General features: G+C 43.1%; 1 protein-coding gene across 1 annotated transcript in view; it reads right to left on the bottom strand.

Moving 5' to 3' along the window:
• Positions 1-1951: 1951 nt before the first annotated feature.
• Positions 1952-18746, bottom strand: part of RASEF (RAS and EF-hand domain containing) — a 101876-nt gene continuing 85081 nt past the window's right edge. Inside the window, exons 14-17 of the mRNA XM_075852286.1 lie at positions 12246-12360; positions 11442-11561; positions 2806-2882; positions 1952-2492 (exon numbers count right to left, since the gene is read on the bottom strand). Of these exons, the coding sequence (XP_075708401.1) occupies positions 2384-2492; positions 2806-2882; positions 11442-11561; positions 12246-12360 (421 nt within the window). The 3' untranslated portion in view covers positions 1952-2383. The remainder of the gene's footprint in view (positions 2493-2805; positions 2883-11441; positions 11562-12245; positions 12361-18746) is intronic.

Below are 18746 nucleotides of genomic sequence, written 5' to 3' on the forward strand. Positions count from 1 at the left end.
CATAAATGAGATTATGTTAAAGTGGAGCATAGTGAAGCTTCTGAGCAGGTCCGGTGGTATATATAAATTGCAATTGCCGCAGAAATTTATTGTGATATAGACTGCTACCAGGAAACCATCAACAATCTGTTGTTGACTGATCTCTTATTCTTATTACCGTATTTTTTGGACTATAAGATGGAGTTTTCATCTTAGAATCTGAGCTGTAACCTTCTGCTGCGTCTTATCTCCTGAAGGCAAACAGATGCCAGGAGCAGGAGACTGAGTTCCGAGCTTCAAAGGTCCTTGCAGTGCAGTGTAATGGAAGCAGCATGTCCTGTGCTGTGTATAAAAGATATTTGTGTTATCTCCTCACTGAACAGTCACATCTTACACACAGAATTCTGTCATCTCATTGTTCAGTGATCAAATAACACAGACATTAGTACACCCAGCACAGTAAATCTGTGCAGGTACTGATCTGCAAGGACCTTCTAGCCACGCCCACTCCTATGTACAAAAAGAGCAGTTTCAACACCATTAAGCCCTGCCACTCCACACTACTGATGTCTGGTGAGTTTAGGGGAGGGTGAGAGCACTATAGCTGCCAATATCTTGTATTTCTGTGTCTGAAATGGTTATGGGTGTAACGTCCGTGGTCGCTGACCACAAACTCCTTCCATCCAGTCGACGCCCTTCTCTCAAGAGATGTCTTCACATACGGCCGTCCTGCTCCACAGTGACCACCAGGGTGTGCTCACGAGCTCAGTCCAGACTTAAGAAGCCAGAGCGCACGCATGTTGGTGATCAAGCTAATTGGTCCAAAGCACCCTGGATTATAAGAAGGTCCCAGCCCCATTCTCCCACGCCTAAGCTTTGATGTTGTATTCCTAGTCTGTTTTGCAAATGGTCCCCTAGTGTTTCCAGCTCCCAGTGTTTCCTGTTCCTGTATCCTGTAACCTGTATCCTGATCTAGTGCCGTGCTTAGCTGTAACCGTGCTGTGCTGTATACCACGCCTGTCCTGCTTCTCCACGCCTGATGTCTACCTGCTGCCTAGTTCCTGCCAAGCCTGCCTTGCTACTGTCCGAGCTGCCACAGGTACCCTATATAAACTATAGACTCAGACCTGCGCCCTGTTGGCCAGCTGCCATACCGCCAAGGTGGTACGGCCCAGTGTGTCCACGAACCCTACGTGACAGTGGGGCACTGTGGCTGGCATTGTATTGGGGCAGTGTGGTACCCTATTGTTTCAATATTACCGAGGAAATGTAGTTAAAGGCAAAACCTTTTTTTTCTCCTCTTTAATGCCACAATTTATGGGTGCGTCTTATGGTCCAGTGCGTCCTATAGTCCGTAAAATACGTTATGTGTCTTAATTTAATACCTTGAGCGTAATGCTATTAATGGGTTGTTGCCTGACAAGGACATTACCCCTACAGCCCTTCTCATTAACTTGTGTATATCCAATTCACATGATAGGTATTTAGATGCTAATGAGAATATGTGGGTGTTTACATATTAATGTACAGAGCTGTAGGATATATAAGGCAAACATGTCATAATAAGAATAAAGAAAAAAAAGATTATTATTACATTTGTTATATACCTGCTTGTTGATAATTTCCAGGGGGCAACATATTATTTTCTAAACTCTATATAGCAATGTAATTAAAAATAAAATTAAAACAATAAACAAATATTGAGTTGCATTGGATCCCATGCAAAAAAAAAGATGTGTAAAATAGGAAATTATGTACGTTCAATGCAATTCTAGGTATGGAGAAGGAAGGAAAAAAAAACGATTCCTTAACAGATCGGAGAACTGTGCAATTTCATTCATGTTTAATATTCCATCTGTTGTGCTGATGGACTATACCAAAATTCTGTATTTTACACCACATTCTATATAACACCTGCTTAGAATTAAATATATATAAAAAAAAGACAGCACAACCACATTTTTGGCATCGATTTTTTTTAATAAATTATGAATAAAAGCAATAGTGTAATTGAGGACAACTACAGGGACATTCACATAGTGCTTAAGAGGCGGTTTTCAGAAAACCAAAAAGGCATAAAAAGTCACATTTATAAATAAATGTACAAAAACAGATCAATTACATGCCTTCTAAACATCTTCAATACATAGACTAAAGAACACATTTATTAGCAAAAGGACTGTTGAGCTCTAATAATCTTTTATGTCAATTATTCATATTTTAACCTGTACATGTACTGATGAATAAGTAACAATATCTCAGTTGCCAGATGCAATGTGCATGACAGGAGGAAGCAATGGGGAACAATAGACATGCCACATAGTATCACTTATGTACAATCCTTTGTCCAAAACAACTTATAAAAAGTAGCATTGTACGATAGGAAGGGGCTTGTTAGAAAAGTTTAGACATTACAGCAGTTTTTCATTTGTGTCGGCTTTTTGGTAATGGCTCCCGAAAGATTGGTTACAGATCCTCTGTCATCTTCATTATCGCTGCGCTTTCTCACTTCCCTAAACAAGCAAAGACAATAGAGAGTAAATCTTAAAGCGCACACGGCTACCCTGCTTTGCACACAGTCCCAATGGTCAGAGCACAGCAATGGCCTCAATGACTCAACAGTCCATATTATTTCAAATCAATATGGAGGCTTACATCATAAAAAATACCTATTCCCAATATTGCACATGCGGACAGCTCCAGCAGTCAAGTGTCATTTTTTCGCTTTGTTTTTAGCATAAACACTATTACAACTTGGGCATTTTAAGTGGTTTATTTTAGATCCAGCTATCTTTTAGTTGACTTATTTGTAAATAATATAAATACCGTGCAAGATGAAGGACAGCCTCCACAATATTCGATCCCTCTTTAGCACTAGTTTCACAGAATAAAGCTCCATATGTCTATAGGGGAAAAAAGTGAATTTGGAGTTTGAATTTTGAAATGAGATTGCAATGTAGTTAGTAGAACTGTGGCTATACCTGATATCTACAATAATGCAACATGCAACCAACAAGCAACATCAACACAACAAAGTAGATCCTAAACTGTAGATTTTTTAGTGGAGTCTAAAATCACATTATCTACTGCTCCAACTCTATGAAGAATACGTTTTCAATGACTGCCATAGCTTATGACATTACTACAATTGTATGCATAAGGCTCTGTACCCACTGGCGACAGTGGGTCCAGAGACGTTTATGGCGTATAAATTATGGTATAAAAGTCTGATCATGTGCTGGAACTCCCACAAATCCCATTACAGAGGTACCCAGGCCCCATTCTCAGCAGAGAAATAGCCATGCAGAGCAGGATTGAAAATGAGAGAAGGTATCTTAAATGGGCCCTTTTTGTTAGAATCTCTTCATGCTAGACTAAATTTGAGAAATATTAGAACAGGAAATCATGAAATTACCACATTACTACAACTGGGGGTTTGGCTCTATAATTTCAAGCACCAAAATCTTAGCATAGAAGTAACATTAAATATTATTTTCACATTTGTAATGATTTCAAATATTACATTTTCGTTAACATTTAATGAATTAATGAATTTAGATTATTGCATTTTTATTTCATTTAAACTAGCATGACAATAGTATAAAACCTAATAGTCATTTATAAATTCAAATAATGCAGCCGATTCATCCATCACCTTTCCTGAAAACATATACATAAATATAAAATAAAGGTACTGCACTTATGCCCAAAAAATGTTGGTTTTCCTTTTAATTATCTGGTCTTCTTCCTCATCCCAACTTAAAGAAGTACTCTAGCGTTTTTTTTATTTTTGCCTATATAGTGCAAGATAGGCTTTTATTAAAGTATAACGCAGAGGCTCTTGTGTATCATATATAAGTGCAGCAAGTGATAGATCATTATCCCCTTCCCGCCCAATCACATACAGTTACGTCGTCAGCGCTAATGTGTTAGCGCCTTCTCACATAACTGCACGTGATGGTGATGGAGGCTGAGCCAGCGCCATCACCAGAGGGTGTCAGCTGTATATTACAGCTGACATCCCGCTGTAATGGCCAGGACCGGAGCTAGCCTCCGATCCGACCGATTAACCCCTTAGATGCAGCGAACAAAAGCGATCGCTGCAACTAGGTGGTTAGATCGCACCTGATGGTTGCTATGGCAACGATCAGAACCCGCGGAGGTGTCGATGGATGGTATTGCAACCGGTGGCCTAACAATGGCCACCTGGTCTGCCTAGTACGGAAGCCTATTAGGCCCCGCCCGCAGGAGAAAGCCTAATAGGCTTGCTGTCAGTGAATAACTGACAGCTCTAACACACTGAACTATGTAGGAAGTGCAGTGCATTAGAATAGCGATCAGGGTTTCATGCCTTCAAGTCCCCTAGTGGGACAAAAAAAAAAGTTAAAAGAAAGTTAATAAAAATGTAAAAAAGTTTCAAGTTAAACAATAACTGCCTTTTTTCCCGTAATAAGTCTTTTATTATAGGAAAAAACTGAAAACATTAAAAAACAGCACACATATTTGGTATCGCCGCGTCCGTAACGACCCAAACTATAAAGATATCACGCTATTTTCCTTGCACAGTGAACACCGTAACAAAATAAAAATAAAAAACATTTCCAGAATTGCTGTTTTTTGTTCACCACTGCTCCCAAAACATGGAATAAATAGTGATCAAAATGTTGCATGGTCACAAAATTGTACCAATACAAACTACAGCCCGTTCTGCCAAAAACAAGCCCTCCCACAGCTTTTTTGACGGAAAAAGAAAAAACATATGGCTCTCAGAATATAGTGATACAAAAAATAAATGATTTAAAAAACAAGTGATTTTATTGTGCAAACGCTGCAAAACGTAAAAAAATTGTATCGACCCGCAGAATAAATGTCATTTATAGCGTACAGTGAACGCCATAAAAAAAAGAATAAAAAACATGGTCAGGATTGCTTGTTTTTGGTCACTTGCTTGCCAAAAAATTGAATAACAAGTGAAAAAAAAATCGCATGTACCCCAAAATGGTACCAATAAAAACTACAGATTGTCCAGCAACATCAAAAGCCCTCACACAGCTCTGGTGGAGAAAAAATAAAAAAAATTCTGCCTCTCAGAGCGTTCTAAAAGCGGATAAGATTGGGTACCATTTATCAGTGCGACACTGGCCACATATCTGCAGATTATTATTTATTTACCACATTATTATAGCCTCTTATTATACCCTGATGTACTCCGAACAGCTTACATATGCCCCCACATTATAAACTAAAATACCAGTAAAACCCCAAACAGAACAACTGCCAATCAAAATTTGCGCTCCAAAAGCCAAATGGTGCTCCCTCCATTCTGAGCCCTACAGCATGCCCAAACAGCAGTTTAGGTCCACATATATGGCATCGCCATACCCGGGAGAACCCGCTTAACAGTTTATGAGATATTTGTCTGCAGTGATGCAAACTGAGCACCACATATTGGGCACTAAAATGGCATTTCAGTGGAAAATTGCCATTTTCACTTTGCACCATCCCCTGAGTGTTCATTTCTAATAAATAAGAAAAAACCCTTGGGGGTCAAAATGCTCACTACACCCCTTAAAAAAATGCCTTGAGGGGTGCAGTTTCCAAAATAGAGGTCACTACTTGGGGGTTTGTTTTACTATTTGACCTCAGAGTCCTGCAATTGTGGGTCAATGCTGTGAAAATCCCCAAAATAGGCCTCAAATGTGCATGGAGCTTTTCAATTCTGAGCCCTGTCATATGTCCAGGAAAATGATAATTGCCTTGAGGGGTGCAGTTTCCAAAATGGGGTCACTTCTCATGGGTTTCTACTGTACTGTGGTACCTCAGGGGCTCTGCAAACGCGACATGGAGCCTGTACACCAATCCAGCAAAATCTGCGCTCTAAAAGTCAAATGGCGCTCCTACCATTTTGAGCTCTGCCATGTGCCCAAACAGCAGTTTACGGCCACACACGGGGTATTGCGATACTCGGGAAAAATTAAGTAACAAATTTGGTTTTGTGGTGTTTTTTCTCCTATTACCCTCTTGTGAAAATAAAAAATTGGGAGCTAAAACGAAAAATTTTTGGAAAAAATAAAATTTTTCATTTTCACTGCCTAATTCTAATAAAATCTATGAAACACCTGTGGGGTCAAAATGCTCTCTACACCCCTACATGAATGCCCTGAGAGGTGTAGTTTCCCAAATGGAGTCACTTCTCAGGGTTTCCTACTGCACTGGTACCTCAGGGGCTCTGCAAAAGTGACATGGCACCTAAAAACCAATCAAGCAAAGTCTGCATGCCAATTCTGAGCCATATCGTGTGTCCAAACAGACGTTAATGACCACATATCGGGTATTGCCGTACTTGGGCGAAGTTGCTTTACAAATGTTGGGGTTCTTTTTTCTCCTTTATTCCTTGTAAAAATGTGAAAATTCTATGTTATTTCAGCAAAAAAGTAGATCATCTTCACAGACGAATTCCAATAAATTCAGCAAAAAACCTGTGAGGTCAAAATGCTAACTATACCTCTTGAGGGGTGTTGTTTTCAAAATGGGGTCACTTTCGGGGAGTTCTCTGTTTTGGTCCCTGCAGTGCATTGCAAACGCAACATGGCACAGAAAACCATTCCAGCAAAATCTGCGCTCCAAAATCCAAATCGCGCTCCTTCCTTTCTGAGCTCTGCCATGTGTCCAAACAGAGGTTAATTACCACATATAGGGTATTGCCGTACTTGGGAGAAATTGCTTTACAAATGTTGGGGTGCTTTTTCTCCTTTATTCCTCGTAAAAATTAGAAAATTCTAAAAAGTAGATCTTCATCTTCACATACGAATTCCAATAAATTCAGCAAAAATTTAATTTGTAAATTTCACCTTTACTTTGCTTTAATTCCTGTGAAACGCCTGAAGGGTTAAAACACTTTCTGAATGCTGTTTTAAATACTTTGAGGGGTGCAGTTTTTAAAATGGGGTGTTTTATAAGGGTTTCAAATATATGGGCCCCTCAAAGCTACTTCAGAACTGAACTAGTTCCTGACAAAATAGCCTTTTGAAAATTTTCTTGAAAATGTGAGAAATTGCTGCTAAAGTTCTAAGCTTGGTAACGTACGTCCTGGAAAAATAAAAGGACGTTCAAAAAACGATGCAAACATAAAGTAGACATATGGTCAATGTTAATTAGTAACTATTTTGGGTGGCATTACTAGCAGATACATTAAAATTTAGAAATGAATTTATCGACCACATTTTTCCACTAACATAAAGTCCAATATGTCATGAGAAAACAATCTCAGAATCTCTTGGATAGGTAAAATCATTTCAAAGTTATTACCACATAAAGTGACACATATCAGGAAAAAATAGGAGAAATCCTCCAGCTCACCTTGGTGTAGACCTATACTGCTTGCAGCGCTCGGGTCCTTGTGTCGGCACACGGTATGAATGGAGAGAGAAAAATGAAAGTTGGATCCAGCGCTGATGGATGTAAAAAAGGAAACTTCTTCCAAGTTTTATTGTAAGTTTAAAAGTAGAAACAGTAGGGTATATTCCTCTGTACAAGGGGTGATCAGAAAATAATGCCTATGCGTTTCGGACGCTTCCTGCGTCCTTACTTCATTACCAGCCATGAGTAAGGACGCAGGAAGCGTCCGAAACGTGTAGGCATGATTTTCTGATCACCCCTTGTACGGAGGAATATACCATGCTGTTTCTACTTTTAAACTTACAATAAAACTTGGAAGAAGTTTCCTTTTTTACATCCATCAGCGCTGGATCCAACTTTCGTTTTTCTCTCTGACACATATCAGATTTGAAAAAATGGGGCTGGTCCTGAAGGTCAAAATGAGCTTGGTCCTGAAGGGGTTAACAGAGAACTTTTGTACTCACACTGTAGAGTCTGTGTATCCTATGTGATGCAGCTTCACACTGCTCTCCCTGACTCCTGCTTGTGATAGATCAGTGACATATTGTAGAACTGCTGTACTCTAACACTGTAGAGTCTCGGTGTATCCTATGTGATGCAGCTTCAGCCAGTCTCCCCTGCCTCCTGCTAGTGGTAGATCAGCAGCATATATCAAAACTGCTGTGCCCTAACACTGCAGTCGTGTATTCGTATGTAACGCAGCTTCACATTGCTCTCTCTCTGCCTCCTGCTTGTGATAAATCAGTGACATACTGTAAAACTTCTGTCCCATAACACTGCAGAGTCCCAGTGTATCCTATGTATAAGGCAGTTTTAGCCTGTCACCTCTGCCACCTGCTAGTGATAGATTTCTCCATGTCAGCTTTTACACAAGAGGCAATGAGGAGCTGCATCTCATAGAAATACACTGGAGATTCTGCACACAGCACTCACACATAGTAGAGACCGTTAGTGTGTGTCAGGGGAGTTTTATAACTGTGCAGCTAATCATTGTAGGAACTCACATATTATACCACTGCACTCCTGGTCTGTTAGATATGGCAGAAATTATCGATTCATCAGCACTATATGCATGGAGTGTGTGTTTTTACCAGCCTGAGGAAGAAATCGGTACGATTTTGAAACGCGTAGCTGTTTACCATTTGTTATACTTTTAATAAACACATTTATCCCTACTTAGATTTACATAGTTTACTCCTGAGGATTCCTCTCTCTCCTACCAAAAGCTATCTCTCTAAATGAGAAATACTTTGTGAGAATAGATACCTGGGACAGAACTGACCATAAAGGATATCAGATTTTTATTCTTTCGCTGCATATACATATATACAGAGAAACAAGGAGGGTGGAGCTGGGTGGACAGGGGAGGTTTCTCCAAGTTTCAATGAGAGATTTAATAGGCGATGATGTAATCCTGTAGTTCACAGGAAGTCAGCTGCACATTAGAGACTTATTTCCTGTCTACGCATGATAACATGGTCTATACATGCTCTGTCTGCTTTATCTTTTCAGTTATTTCAGATGATATATTGCCTCTTTGTATATATTGCATTCAAAATATCAGAGGATCCAAAGGGACATTTAAGTTCTAGATACTCTTCATAAGGCCGGATTGACACGAGCGTTGTGCGTCTCGGACGTGAAATGCTTCCGTTTTCACATCTGAGGTGCATCCATGATCAAGAAATGTGATAGAGCAAGTGCTTGACTCAGGGAAAGGGTCACCGAAACACACATTGGGGTGCATTTCTGGGCTGTTTTTGCTTCCACCACGTGGGTATTATTCCATAGTTATTTGGTATATGTTTAGTGTACATTTACACTTAATATGTTACTCTATTTGTATATCTAGTATTTACCTATCACACATGTGGTATAGTTGTATGTTATATTGTGGACCGTAGTTATATGACACTTGTCACATTACTGCTAATAATATCAGTGTAGTTATGGCTCTAGGTTTGTTTTTTTCATTTTACGTAATGACTATTATGTTTATACATAGGCGGCTTTATGTTTTTATATGCTGTGGTTCACTAATTCCTGAGTAGTATTTTTTTAAAATTTGTATTGTATTAATAAAGATATGGATATTGTATCATGGTCTCATGCAGCTCTTTTTGTGTAAATTGAGCTGGGACTGTTTAGTCAATCGTTATATAAATATTGACTAGATTAGTCGCTATCGGTGTATAAACCTAAATAAGCGAAAATACGTTTTCACGTGAAATGCTTCTAGACTTAGAGCTCTTGTATTCTATGATCCTCTACAAGGTGACCATCACAACAACAAAACTACTCTCCGTTAGTTTCTAAAGTGTCGAATCTGTTGGGGAAGCTTTCCACTCCATTTATTTCCTGGGGTGGTAGAATAGCGTTAAATAAAATGATGGTTCTCCCAATCATTCTATATACTTTCCGGACAGTTTCCATACCCTTACCGTCCTCCTTTATTCCAAGATTACAAAGGGAACTGTCCCAATTTATTTGGAGGACAAAGCCTCCCAGAGTTAGGGGGAGATGGGAGTTCCTGACTTACATAAATATTATATGGTGACTATTCTAGAGCAGTTTGGCAGCTGGTAGATGTCTTATAGCAGGAAGCGATGGGTGAGCATAGAAAGGAGTGCGGTAGGTTTACCCCTTTTAGCGTGCTTGAGAAAATCCTTTTCCCATGGTGCCTCTTCGAGGGTTAAGCTACTGGGGATACAAGCCTCAATTCAAGCATGGTCCTATCTGCTTCGCTGTCATATAGGTAAGGATGGTGGGTCACTGAAAGCCCTGCCCCTTAGATACCTGCACTCTATGAAGATGATGATGACTATTTCGTCTCTCTATAGAGAATCTACCTTTCGTTCGTTTGAGGATTTAACTTCTTGTTATGGTATCCCTAGAACAGATTTCTATATATACCTATGTATCAAACACGCGTTTTTGTCAGTGGATACAGTCACCCCGCTTCTACCACGTCAGGCTGTACTCTTTTTTGCTAATAAGCTCCCTAAGGTTAAAGGCATCTCTTTATTTTACGGCCGATTTCTACCTATACCCCTACTGGCAAACTCTCATACATGTCCACATGGGATATGGATTTGGGGCTAGATATCTCCTTCCAAGATTGGTTTAAAGCATTGGCTTGGGTGAGAAAATCTTCTAAAAGTTCGATCTATTGGGAAATGTCCCGTAAAATTGCTTTCCGTTGGTACCTTACACCTGTACGTGTCGCTAAAATGTCGAGCTTGGCTTCAGAGTCATGTTGGAGGGGATGTGGAGCAAAGGGTACTTATATGCATATGTGGTGGGAATGTCCAATTGTCACTTGCCTATGGTTGATTGCTTTTCAGCTTATCTCAAAAATTTTAAAATCTAAGATAACGGTTTCACCTGGATTGGCTTTATGCTTTCTAGGTGTGGACCTCCTTCCCCCCTCTGGGCGCATTGTTGCATCACACATTATTATGGCTGCGAGACTTATGATAGCTCGCCAATGGAAACTGGCTGACCCTTTGACTAAAGCGGAGTTAGTTAACCAAATTCAATTCTCTTATCATATGGAGAAGTTGTGGGCCTTTAAGACCCTCTCTCTATATGACTTCCCTCCCTCTCTCTACATGACTCTGCAGCCAGAATTAGTAATTTGTCGATTGCCCCTATACCTTATACTGTCCTATCCTTTACCCCTATAATTGGCTACATGTAAATCTATGTAAATCAACGCAGCTCTTTTCTCCTGTTTCTATTCTTTGTATATTATACCATAAATCCCTGTGATGTTTGTTGTCTTTTGTACGTTTTGTAAATGATATTCTATGTCTATGTGCGACGAGGAGATCCTCATGTTGAGAACCCTCCCCGTCTACTTCTGTTTGTTTTTCTTTAAAAAAAAAAGTAAACAAAAACTTAAGTAAAAAAAAAAAAAAGTGATAGAGGAAGTGGTTAACAATGTCATATTTCATTATACACTCATATCTCCATACGCTGGATCCTTTGCTAATACAATATCCTTCCAAGCATCTCAGTAAATTATAATCAATGTAGTTTGTTGTTTTGCTTTTGTCACTTACCATGGATAACTTCTCTCCATAACTGGTTGGCACACATTTATGGCCTTGTTCTGACAGTGTTTGTCGGAGATCAGCTTTATTCCCAACCATCATGATAGGTATACTGATATTTGTTGAATCCTGCAAAATTACATTATACCTTAAAAAAACATGCTTGCCTATTGTGGTGAATATATTTATTGTGTGTTTTAGTTACATTTTCTGAAGTTATGAACTTTAAAATTTTATCAGTTTTAATATGAATATACTGTGTGCACATTTAGGCCCCATGCACACGCCGTAATTACAGCCCCATTCAGTTCTATTGGCCGCGGACACCTTTCCGTATCGCTACGGATGGGTGTCCGGGCCGTAGAACTGTGCCGGGAATTATGGAGCATGTCAGTTTTTTCGTGTTTTACGTGTCTTTCTGCTCCCATACCTTGTATGGGAACACGACCCGAAAATGTCGGTGGCACGGCCGTGTGCATGCAGCCTTACTGTGTGAGCAAATATGAGAAGAAAAATAGATCTTGTGAAGGCAGAAAGAATGTCCATACAACCAAAAATTATCTAGTACTACAGCACGCAGGAAGGTCTAAAGAATAGGGGCAATAAGTGACCACCGAACCTACTATAGTCGACAACACTATTGTGGAAATGTTGTCAATTCCATAATTAGTTAAATAATACGTGTCTTACAATTCCCGGATGATCTAGAACAAAACCAAAGTCCCCACACAGAAGTTTAACACTCTCATATGGGCCAACATGCCAATATATTTTGTGATATTCATGAAGAATTTCAAGATAGGTTGCATTTACCTCAATCATATCTATCCATTCCCTCACATTCAAGAAGCTCTTCTCACAAGTCACGTCATAGAGAAGCAAAACTCCATCTGCTCTTCTAAAGTAAGACTTTGCAATGCTCCTAAATCTGAAACAAAAGTCAGGCGTCAGTTGTTCTAGTATTTTAAAAATGTGCGTAAGACCAAATTTTTTAGCATTATATGTTCTGTAATAAAAATAGAATATATATATATATTAGGGTTGCACGATGCATCAAAATATCGATACTATTTCGATGCTGTCATGCCCATGGCCACGGGCCGTCAGGCTTACTCACCTCCTGACGCCCGCAGCCATGGAACTGTGAACGCTGGTCCCCATCTCCTCCTCAGGAGACGTCAGCGCTCACTTCCGCTTCTCCCGGCCGGGTCCCGTACCCGTTCCTAAAGGGCCAGCGCGTGCACCTGAAATTAGTACTAAATTAGCCCATGAGCACCCTGGACTATAAGAAGGGCCCAGCCCCTTCCTGCAATGCCTGAGCACTGTTGTCGTACCCTAAGTCTGTCTAAGCAAATGGTCTCCTAGTGTTTCCCAGTTCCCAGTGTTCCCGTTCCTGCTACCTGTATCCCATGCTATCCTGGTCTAGTGCCGTGCTGAGCTGAAGTCGTGCTGTATACTACGCCTGTCCTCCTACACCACGCCTGGCGCCTGCCTGCTGCCTAGTCCCAGCCGAGCCTGTCTTGCTACTGTCTGAGCTACCACAGGTACACTATACGAACTATAGACTGTGACCTGTGTCCTGTTGGCCAGCTGCCATACCGTCAAGTCTGTACGGTCCAGTGGGTTCACGTACCCAACGTGACAGTATGCTTAGGCCATGGACCCCGCTGGTCAATCCAAGATCATGATGACGTCACAAGAGATGCGGGCGGATATTAGGATATTATTGCACGGCGGCTGGAGGTGCAAACTGTCGACCCTCCTACTACACCTCCTGGCAGTACTGATCCTCTGACTACACCTTCTGACAGTGTTGATCCCCGATTTTCTTTGCCACTTCCTGACCGCTATGATGGAGACGCAAGGACCTGCTGTGGATTTTTGAACCAGTGCCAGATCCACTTTAGCCTGTATGCAAGGGCATTTCCGTCTGATGGTGCAAGGGTCACTTTCATCATCTCTCTCTTCACTGGCAGAGCCCTTGCATGGGCGAATCCTATTTTGGAAAGACAAGGACCAGAGACCAGTGACTTCCAGGGATTCCTCCGGACATTTCGCATGGTGTTTGAGGAGCCTGGCCGAATCTCGTTTGCAGCCGCCTCCTTGCTGAACCTACGGCAGGGAGACACCTCCGTGGGTGAGTACTCCATCCACTTCCGCACCCTGGCGGGAGAATAGTTTTGAAACAATGAGGCCCTGGTGGCTGCATTCTGGCAGGGACTGTCTCCTAAGATTAAGGACGAGCTTGCCGCCCTTGATCTACCGTCTACCCTGGATGACCTCATCCTTCTGGCCCCCCTATTGATATAAGGATCCAAGAACGGCTCCAAGAAGCTCGTTGGGGGAAAGGACTCCCTAGTCCGGTCCCTACTTTGCAGAAACCCCTGCTGTCCTCAGATGCCGATCCTCCTAAGGAGTCGGTGAGGACGGACCAGTTTAAGCTATCTACCCAGGAGAGACAACGCAGACGCATCTCGGGCCTCGGAAGCAATCTTGTGTGCCTGTGTCCCCAAAAGCCCCAGAGCTTAGGGTTGGTGGGAGAGACAACATTGGGTAAAGAACGACTTTCGTCTAAATTGTCCATTCCCGTGACCATAGTGTCCGGCGAGAAAACGCATCGGATCTCTGCGTATCTGGACTCTGGATCCGCTGCTAATTTCATTCGTTGAGACCTGGTGGATCTTCTCCTTTTGCCCACTACCCCTCTGTAGAGGCCGTTGATTATTGCATCTGTAAATGGACTACCTCTGCCAGACCCAATTATAGCTATGACCAAGCCGCTGAGGCTCCAAGTGGGAGCCCTCCACTCCGAGCTCCTCTCGTTCTTTTTCCTGCCCCAGGCCGTCAACCCCGTGCTGCTGGATCTGCCTTGGCTCCGACTACATGCCCCAGTCATGGACTTGAATTCTGTAGAGGTTCTCCAGTGGGGCTCCGAGTGTCTCAACCGTTGCCTGGTACAGATTCGTTCGGCTCAGCCTCCACTGCCTCGGTCCTTGGAAGGATTGCCTCGTCATTTTTCTGCATTTTCGGACGTCTTCAGCAAGAAAGAGGCAGAGACGCTACCCCCACACCAGGCGTATTACTGTCCTATCGACCTAGGTCCTGGTGCTTCCCTTCCCCATGGTAGGGTAGATCCTTTCTCCTTGCCAGAGTCTCTGTCCATGTCCACCTATGTTAAAGAGAACTTGGAGAGGGGCTTCATATGGAAGTCTTTCTCCCCGGCAGGAGCGGGGTTCTTCTTCGTCAAGAAAAAGGATGGTTCTCTGCGTCCTTGCATCGACCACCGGGGTCTCAACCAGATCACGGTGAAAAATAGGTATCCGTTGCCATTGATCTCTGAACTGTTTGATCGCATACGTGGTGCCAAGATTTTTTCTAAACTAGACCTGCATGGGGCTTACAACCTAATCCGTATTCGCCAGGGTGACGAATGGAAGACTGCATTTAACACCCATGACGGACACTATGAATATCTAGTAATGCCCTTCAGCCTGTGTAATGCTCCCGCGGTCTTCCAGGAGTTCGTTAATGAGATCTCCCGTAACCTCCTCTATGTTTGTGTTTGCAGGTAAGTAGCTACATCGACTTACCTGCAAACGCCGATGCTGCTGCAGAATCAAATGTAGCCTCTGGCGCCGATGTGTCCTCGCTGGTCCGACGCGATGCAGGACCTGGAGCAGGAAGTGAGTGACGTCACATCATGATCTCTCGAGAACACGCTGTGTGTCTGCACTGCCAGAAGCTGGGCGTTGTGAAGAGAAATGGATGATACTTCTATACACAACGCGCAGCTAGTAAAAGAAGTAAAAACGCCCAGATGTAACGAACAGAATACATGCCCAGTTGTACTTTTAATTTAAACACGCCCAGTTGTACTTTAGAAAGCCTCATTTACATAAATATAAAAATGGTCATAACTTGGCCAAAAATGCTAGTTTTAAAAAAAACAAAACCTTACTATTATCTCCATTGCAGCGCCGATCTGCTGCAATAGGAGATAGGGGTTGCAAAATCTGGTGACAGAGCCTCTTTAATAGCCTGAAGAGCGCCTTCACGTCAGCCTCTATCCTCCATCATCTAGATGTTTCTCGACAGTTCTCGTTGGAGGTGGATGCCTCATCCGTCAGTGCTGGTGCACTCCTGTTCCAGAGAGGTTCCAAGGGCAAGTCAATGGTATGTGGCTATTACTCTAAGCTCTTCTTTTCCGCAGAACACAACTATTCGATTGGGGATCGGGAGTTACTGGCCATCAAATTGGCTCTGGAGGAGTGGAGAAATCTATTAGAGGGCGCAGTTCATCCCATCTTGATATTTACGGACCACAAGAACCTCACTTATCTCCAGACGGCCCAGCGACTGAGTCCTCGTCAGGCCAGGTGGTCGCTGTTCTTTGCCAGGTTCCAGTTTGAGCTCCACTACCATCCGGCCTACAAGAATGTGAGGGCCGATGCCTTGTCCAGGTCATTCGAGACAGAGGACACTATGGAGTCTCCACAGAGTATGATTAACCCATCCTGCATCATTCCTGTCATCCCTCTGCAAGTTGGAGACATTCCCCTGGGGAGGACTTTTGTGCGTCTGGCGGACAGAAGAAAAAATACTTCGCTGGGGACACAGTTCCAAATTAGCAGGTCACGTGGGTATCCGGAAGACCCGAGACCTGATCGCTCGTCAGTTCTGGTGGCCCACACTGCCCAAAGACATCACAGACTTTGTCTCCTCCTGCACGGTGTGCGCAGCAAATAAGGTTGCCCACTCCAAACCGGCGGGCCTGCTACAGCCATTGTCTGTGCCTGATGCCCCCTGGCAACATATTGCTATGGACTTTGTCACGAACCTTCCTCTCTTTGCTGGTTGCAGTATGGTCTGGGTGGTGGTGGACCGATTCTCAAAAAATAGCTCATTTGGTTCCACTGACAGGCCTACCGTCTGCTTCCTGACTGGCCAATCTCTTCGGCCAACACATCTTCCGTCTGCACGGCTTGTCTCTACATATTGTATGTGTGAAGTTCTGGAGAGCCCTCTGCGTACTCCTTGGTGTGAAGTTGGAATTTTCCTCTGCCTACCATCTCCAGTCCAATGGTCAAGTCGAGAGAATAAACCAAATTATGGAGAACTATCTACGACACGTTATCTCCAGGCAGCATGATGACTGGGTGCAGCTGCTTCCCTGGGCTGAGTTCTCCTACAATAACCATACTAGTGAGTCCACCGCTAAGAGTCCATTCTTCATTGTCTATGGCCAACACCCTCGTATACCTCTTCTTGTTTCCACTACGTCCCAGGTGCATTCAGCTGACTCTGCATTCAGGGACTTTCTACAGATCAGGCAGCAGACTCGATCTTCTATTCTGCTGGCGGTCGACCGCATGAAGAGAAAGGCAGACAAAAGAGGACGAGTGCCTCCCCAGTTCCTTCCAGGTACTAAGGTCTGGCTGTCCTCTTGGAATATCCGGCTGAGGGTGCCATTGTACAAATTTGCTCCCAGGTTCCTTGGACCCTTTGAGATTTTGCAACAAATCAACCCTTTTTCCTACAAGCTTCGGCTGCCTCCTACCATCAAGATCCCCAACTCCTTCCATGTCTCCCCGCTGAAGCTGGTGATCTTGAACCGCTACTTCAAGACTTCCACTCCTGCGGTAAAGGAGATCCTGCACACCAAGAGAGTGGGTGGAAGAACCTTTTATTTGGTGGATTGGAAGGGGTTTGCGCTATCAGACAAAAATGCACTTGCATACAGAGTGAAGTGGATCTGGCACTGGTTCAAAAAACCACGACGGGTATCTGCGTCTCCATCATAGCGGTCAGGAAGTGGCAAAGAAAAACGGGGATCAACACTGCCAGGAGGTGTAGTCTGAGGATCAACACTGCCAGGAGGTGTAGTAGGAGGAACGGCAGCAAGCGCCTCCTGCCGACGTGCAATACTGTTCAAGGCCTGGAGGAGTTGGTCCTGTCGAGACCGGAGATCTAGCAAATCCGTCCGCATCTCTTGTGACGTCATCTTGGTCTTGGATCGACCAGCGGGGTCCATGGCCTGAGCGTACTGTCACATTAGGTTCGTGGACCCACTGGGCCGTACCGCCTTGACGGTATGGCAGCTGGCCAACAGGGCGCAGGTCACAGTCTATAGTACATATAGTGTACCTGTGGCAGCTCGGCCAGTAGCAGGGCAGGCTCGGCTGGGACTAGGCAGCAGACAGACGGCACTTGACCAGGCTAGCATGGGATACAGGTACGGGGAACACTGGGAACTGGAAAACACTAGGAGACCATTTGGGTACGACAACAACGCTCAGGCATGGGTGGAAGGGGCTGGGCCCTTCTTATAGTCCAGGGTACTCATGGGCTAATTTTACATTAAACTCTGGGGACTCAGCCGAGGTAAACGGAAGTGAGCGCTGGGGCCAGCGCTCGCAGACCCATGGCTGCGGCCGTCAGGAGGTGAGTGAACCTGACGGCTGGCGGCCATGACACATTAATAGTAATTAATCCCATCATGTTTCTCAGTCGAAATAGACAACATTGGGTTAATGTGTGAGGTATATAATGAAGTTAATTACTATTAATGTGATGCACATGGAGGTTCAAAATATATAATACCATGTGCCTCACATTAATAAATCAAAGAAAGCAGTTTTTATTTCCTTTTTTACAGCATACACATCATAAATTACGCTATAAATTTGTTGTGCAGGTTATTACGGTCGCGACAATACCAAATAGGTCTATTTTTTATGAGACTTTTATTTTAATGTTTATTGTAAAAAATGTGTATGAATATTTACATTTTTTTATTGAACATGATTTTTTTTTTTTACTTTTCTATTTTAAACTCTAAATGTACTAGCATATATCTATATGCCAGTACATTAGCCTGTGTACTGATAGTACACAGGCAGTTGTTAGGACATACCTAAGTATGCCCTAACAACAGGAAATATTCTCAGACAGCCCTGGGGTCCTTCAATGGACCCTGTTATGTCTGCCCATATATGGTATGTACCCCATCTCATGTTCCCCTTGAATGATGTGGACAGCTTTGATTGCGGCAGTCAAGGGAAAAGCGGCGGAGATCAGAGGTTTCTCTGATCTTCTCCGTTAGAGTGGGGCTGCGGCTGTGTAATACAGCCGTGCCCACTCCTGATCGCGTGCGCACATTTGTTTTGCCCGCGCGGTAAGCATGATGTGATGTGACCGGTGCTGCACTAATGAGCGGCAGACACTGAAGACAGAACATGGGGCTGAAGACATAATGTGAGGCACATGGAGGTTGAAAATTAATCACACCTCGCGCCTCCCATGAGAAAATGGAAG

Source organism: Rhinoderma darwinii, chromosome 1 (genome assembly GCF_050947455.1).
Source record: "Rhinoderma darwinii isolate aRhiDar2 chromosome 1, aRhiDar2.hap1, whole genome shotgun sequence".
Lineage (NCBI taxonomy): Eukaryota > Metazoa > Chordata > Amphibia > Anura > Rhinodermatidae > Rhinoderma > Rhinoderma darwinii.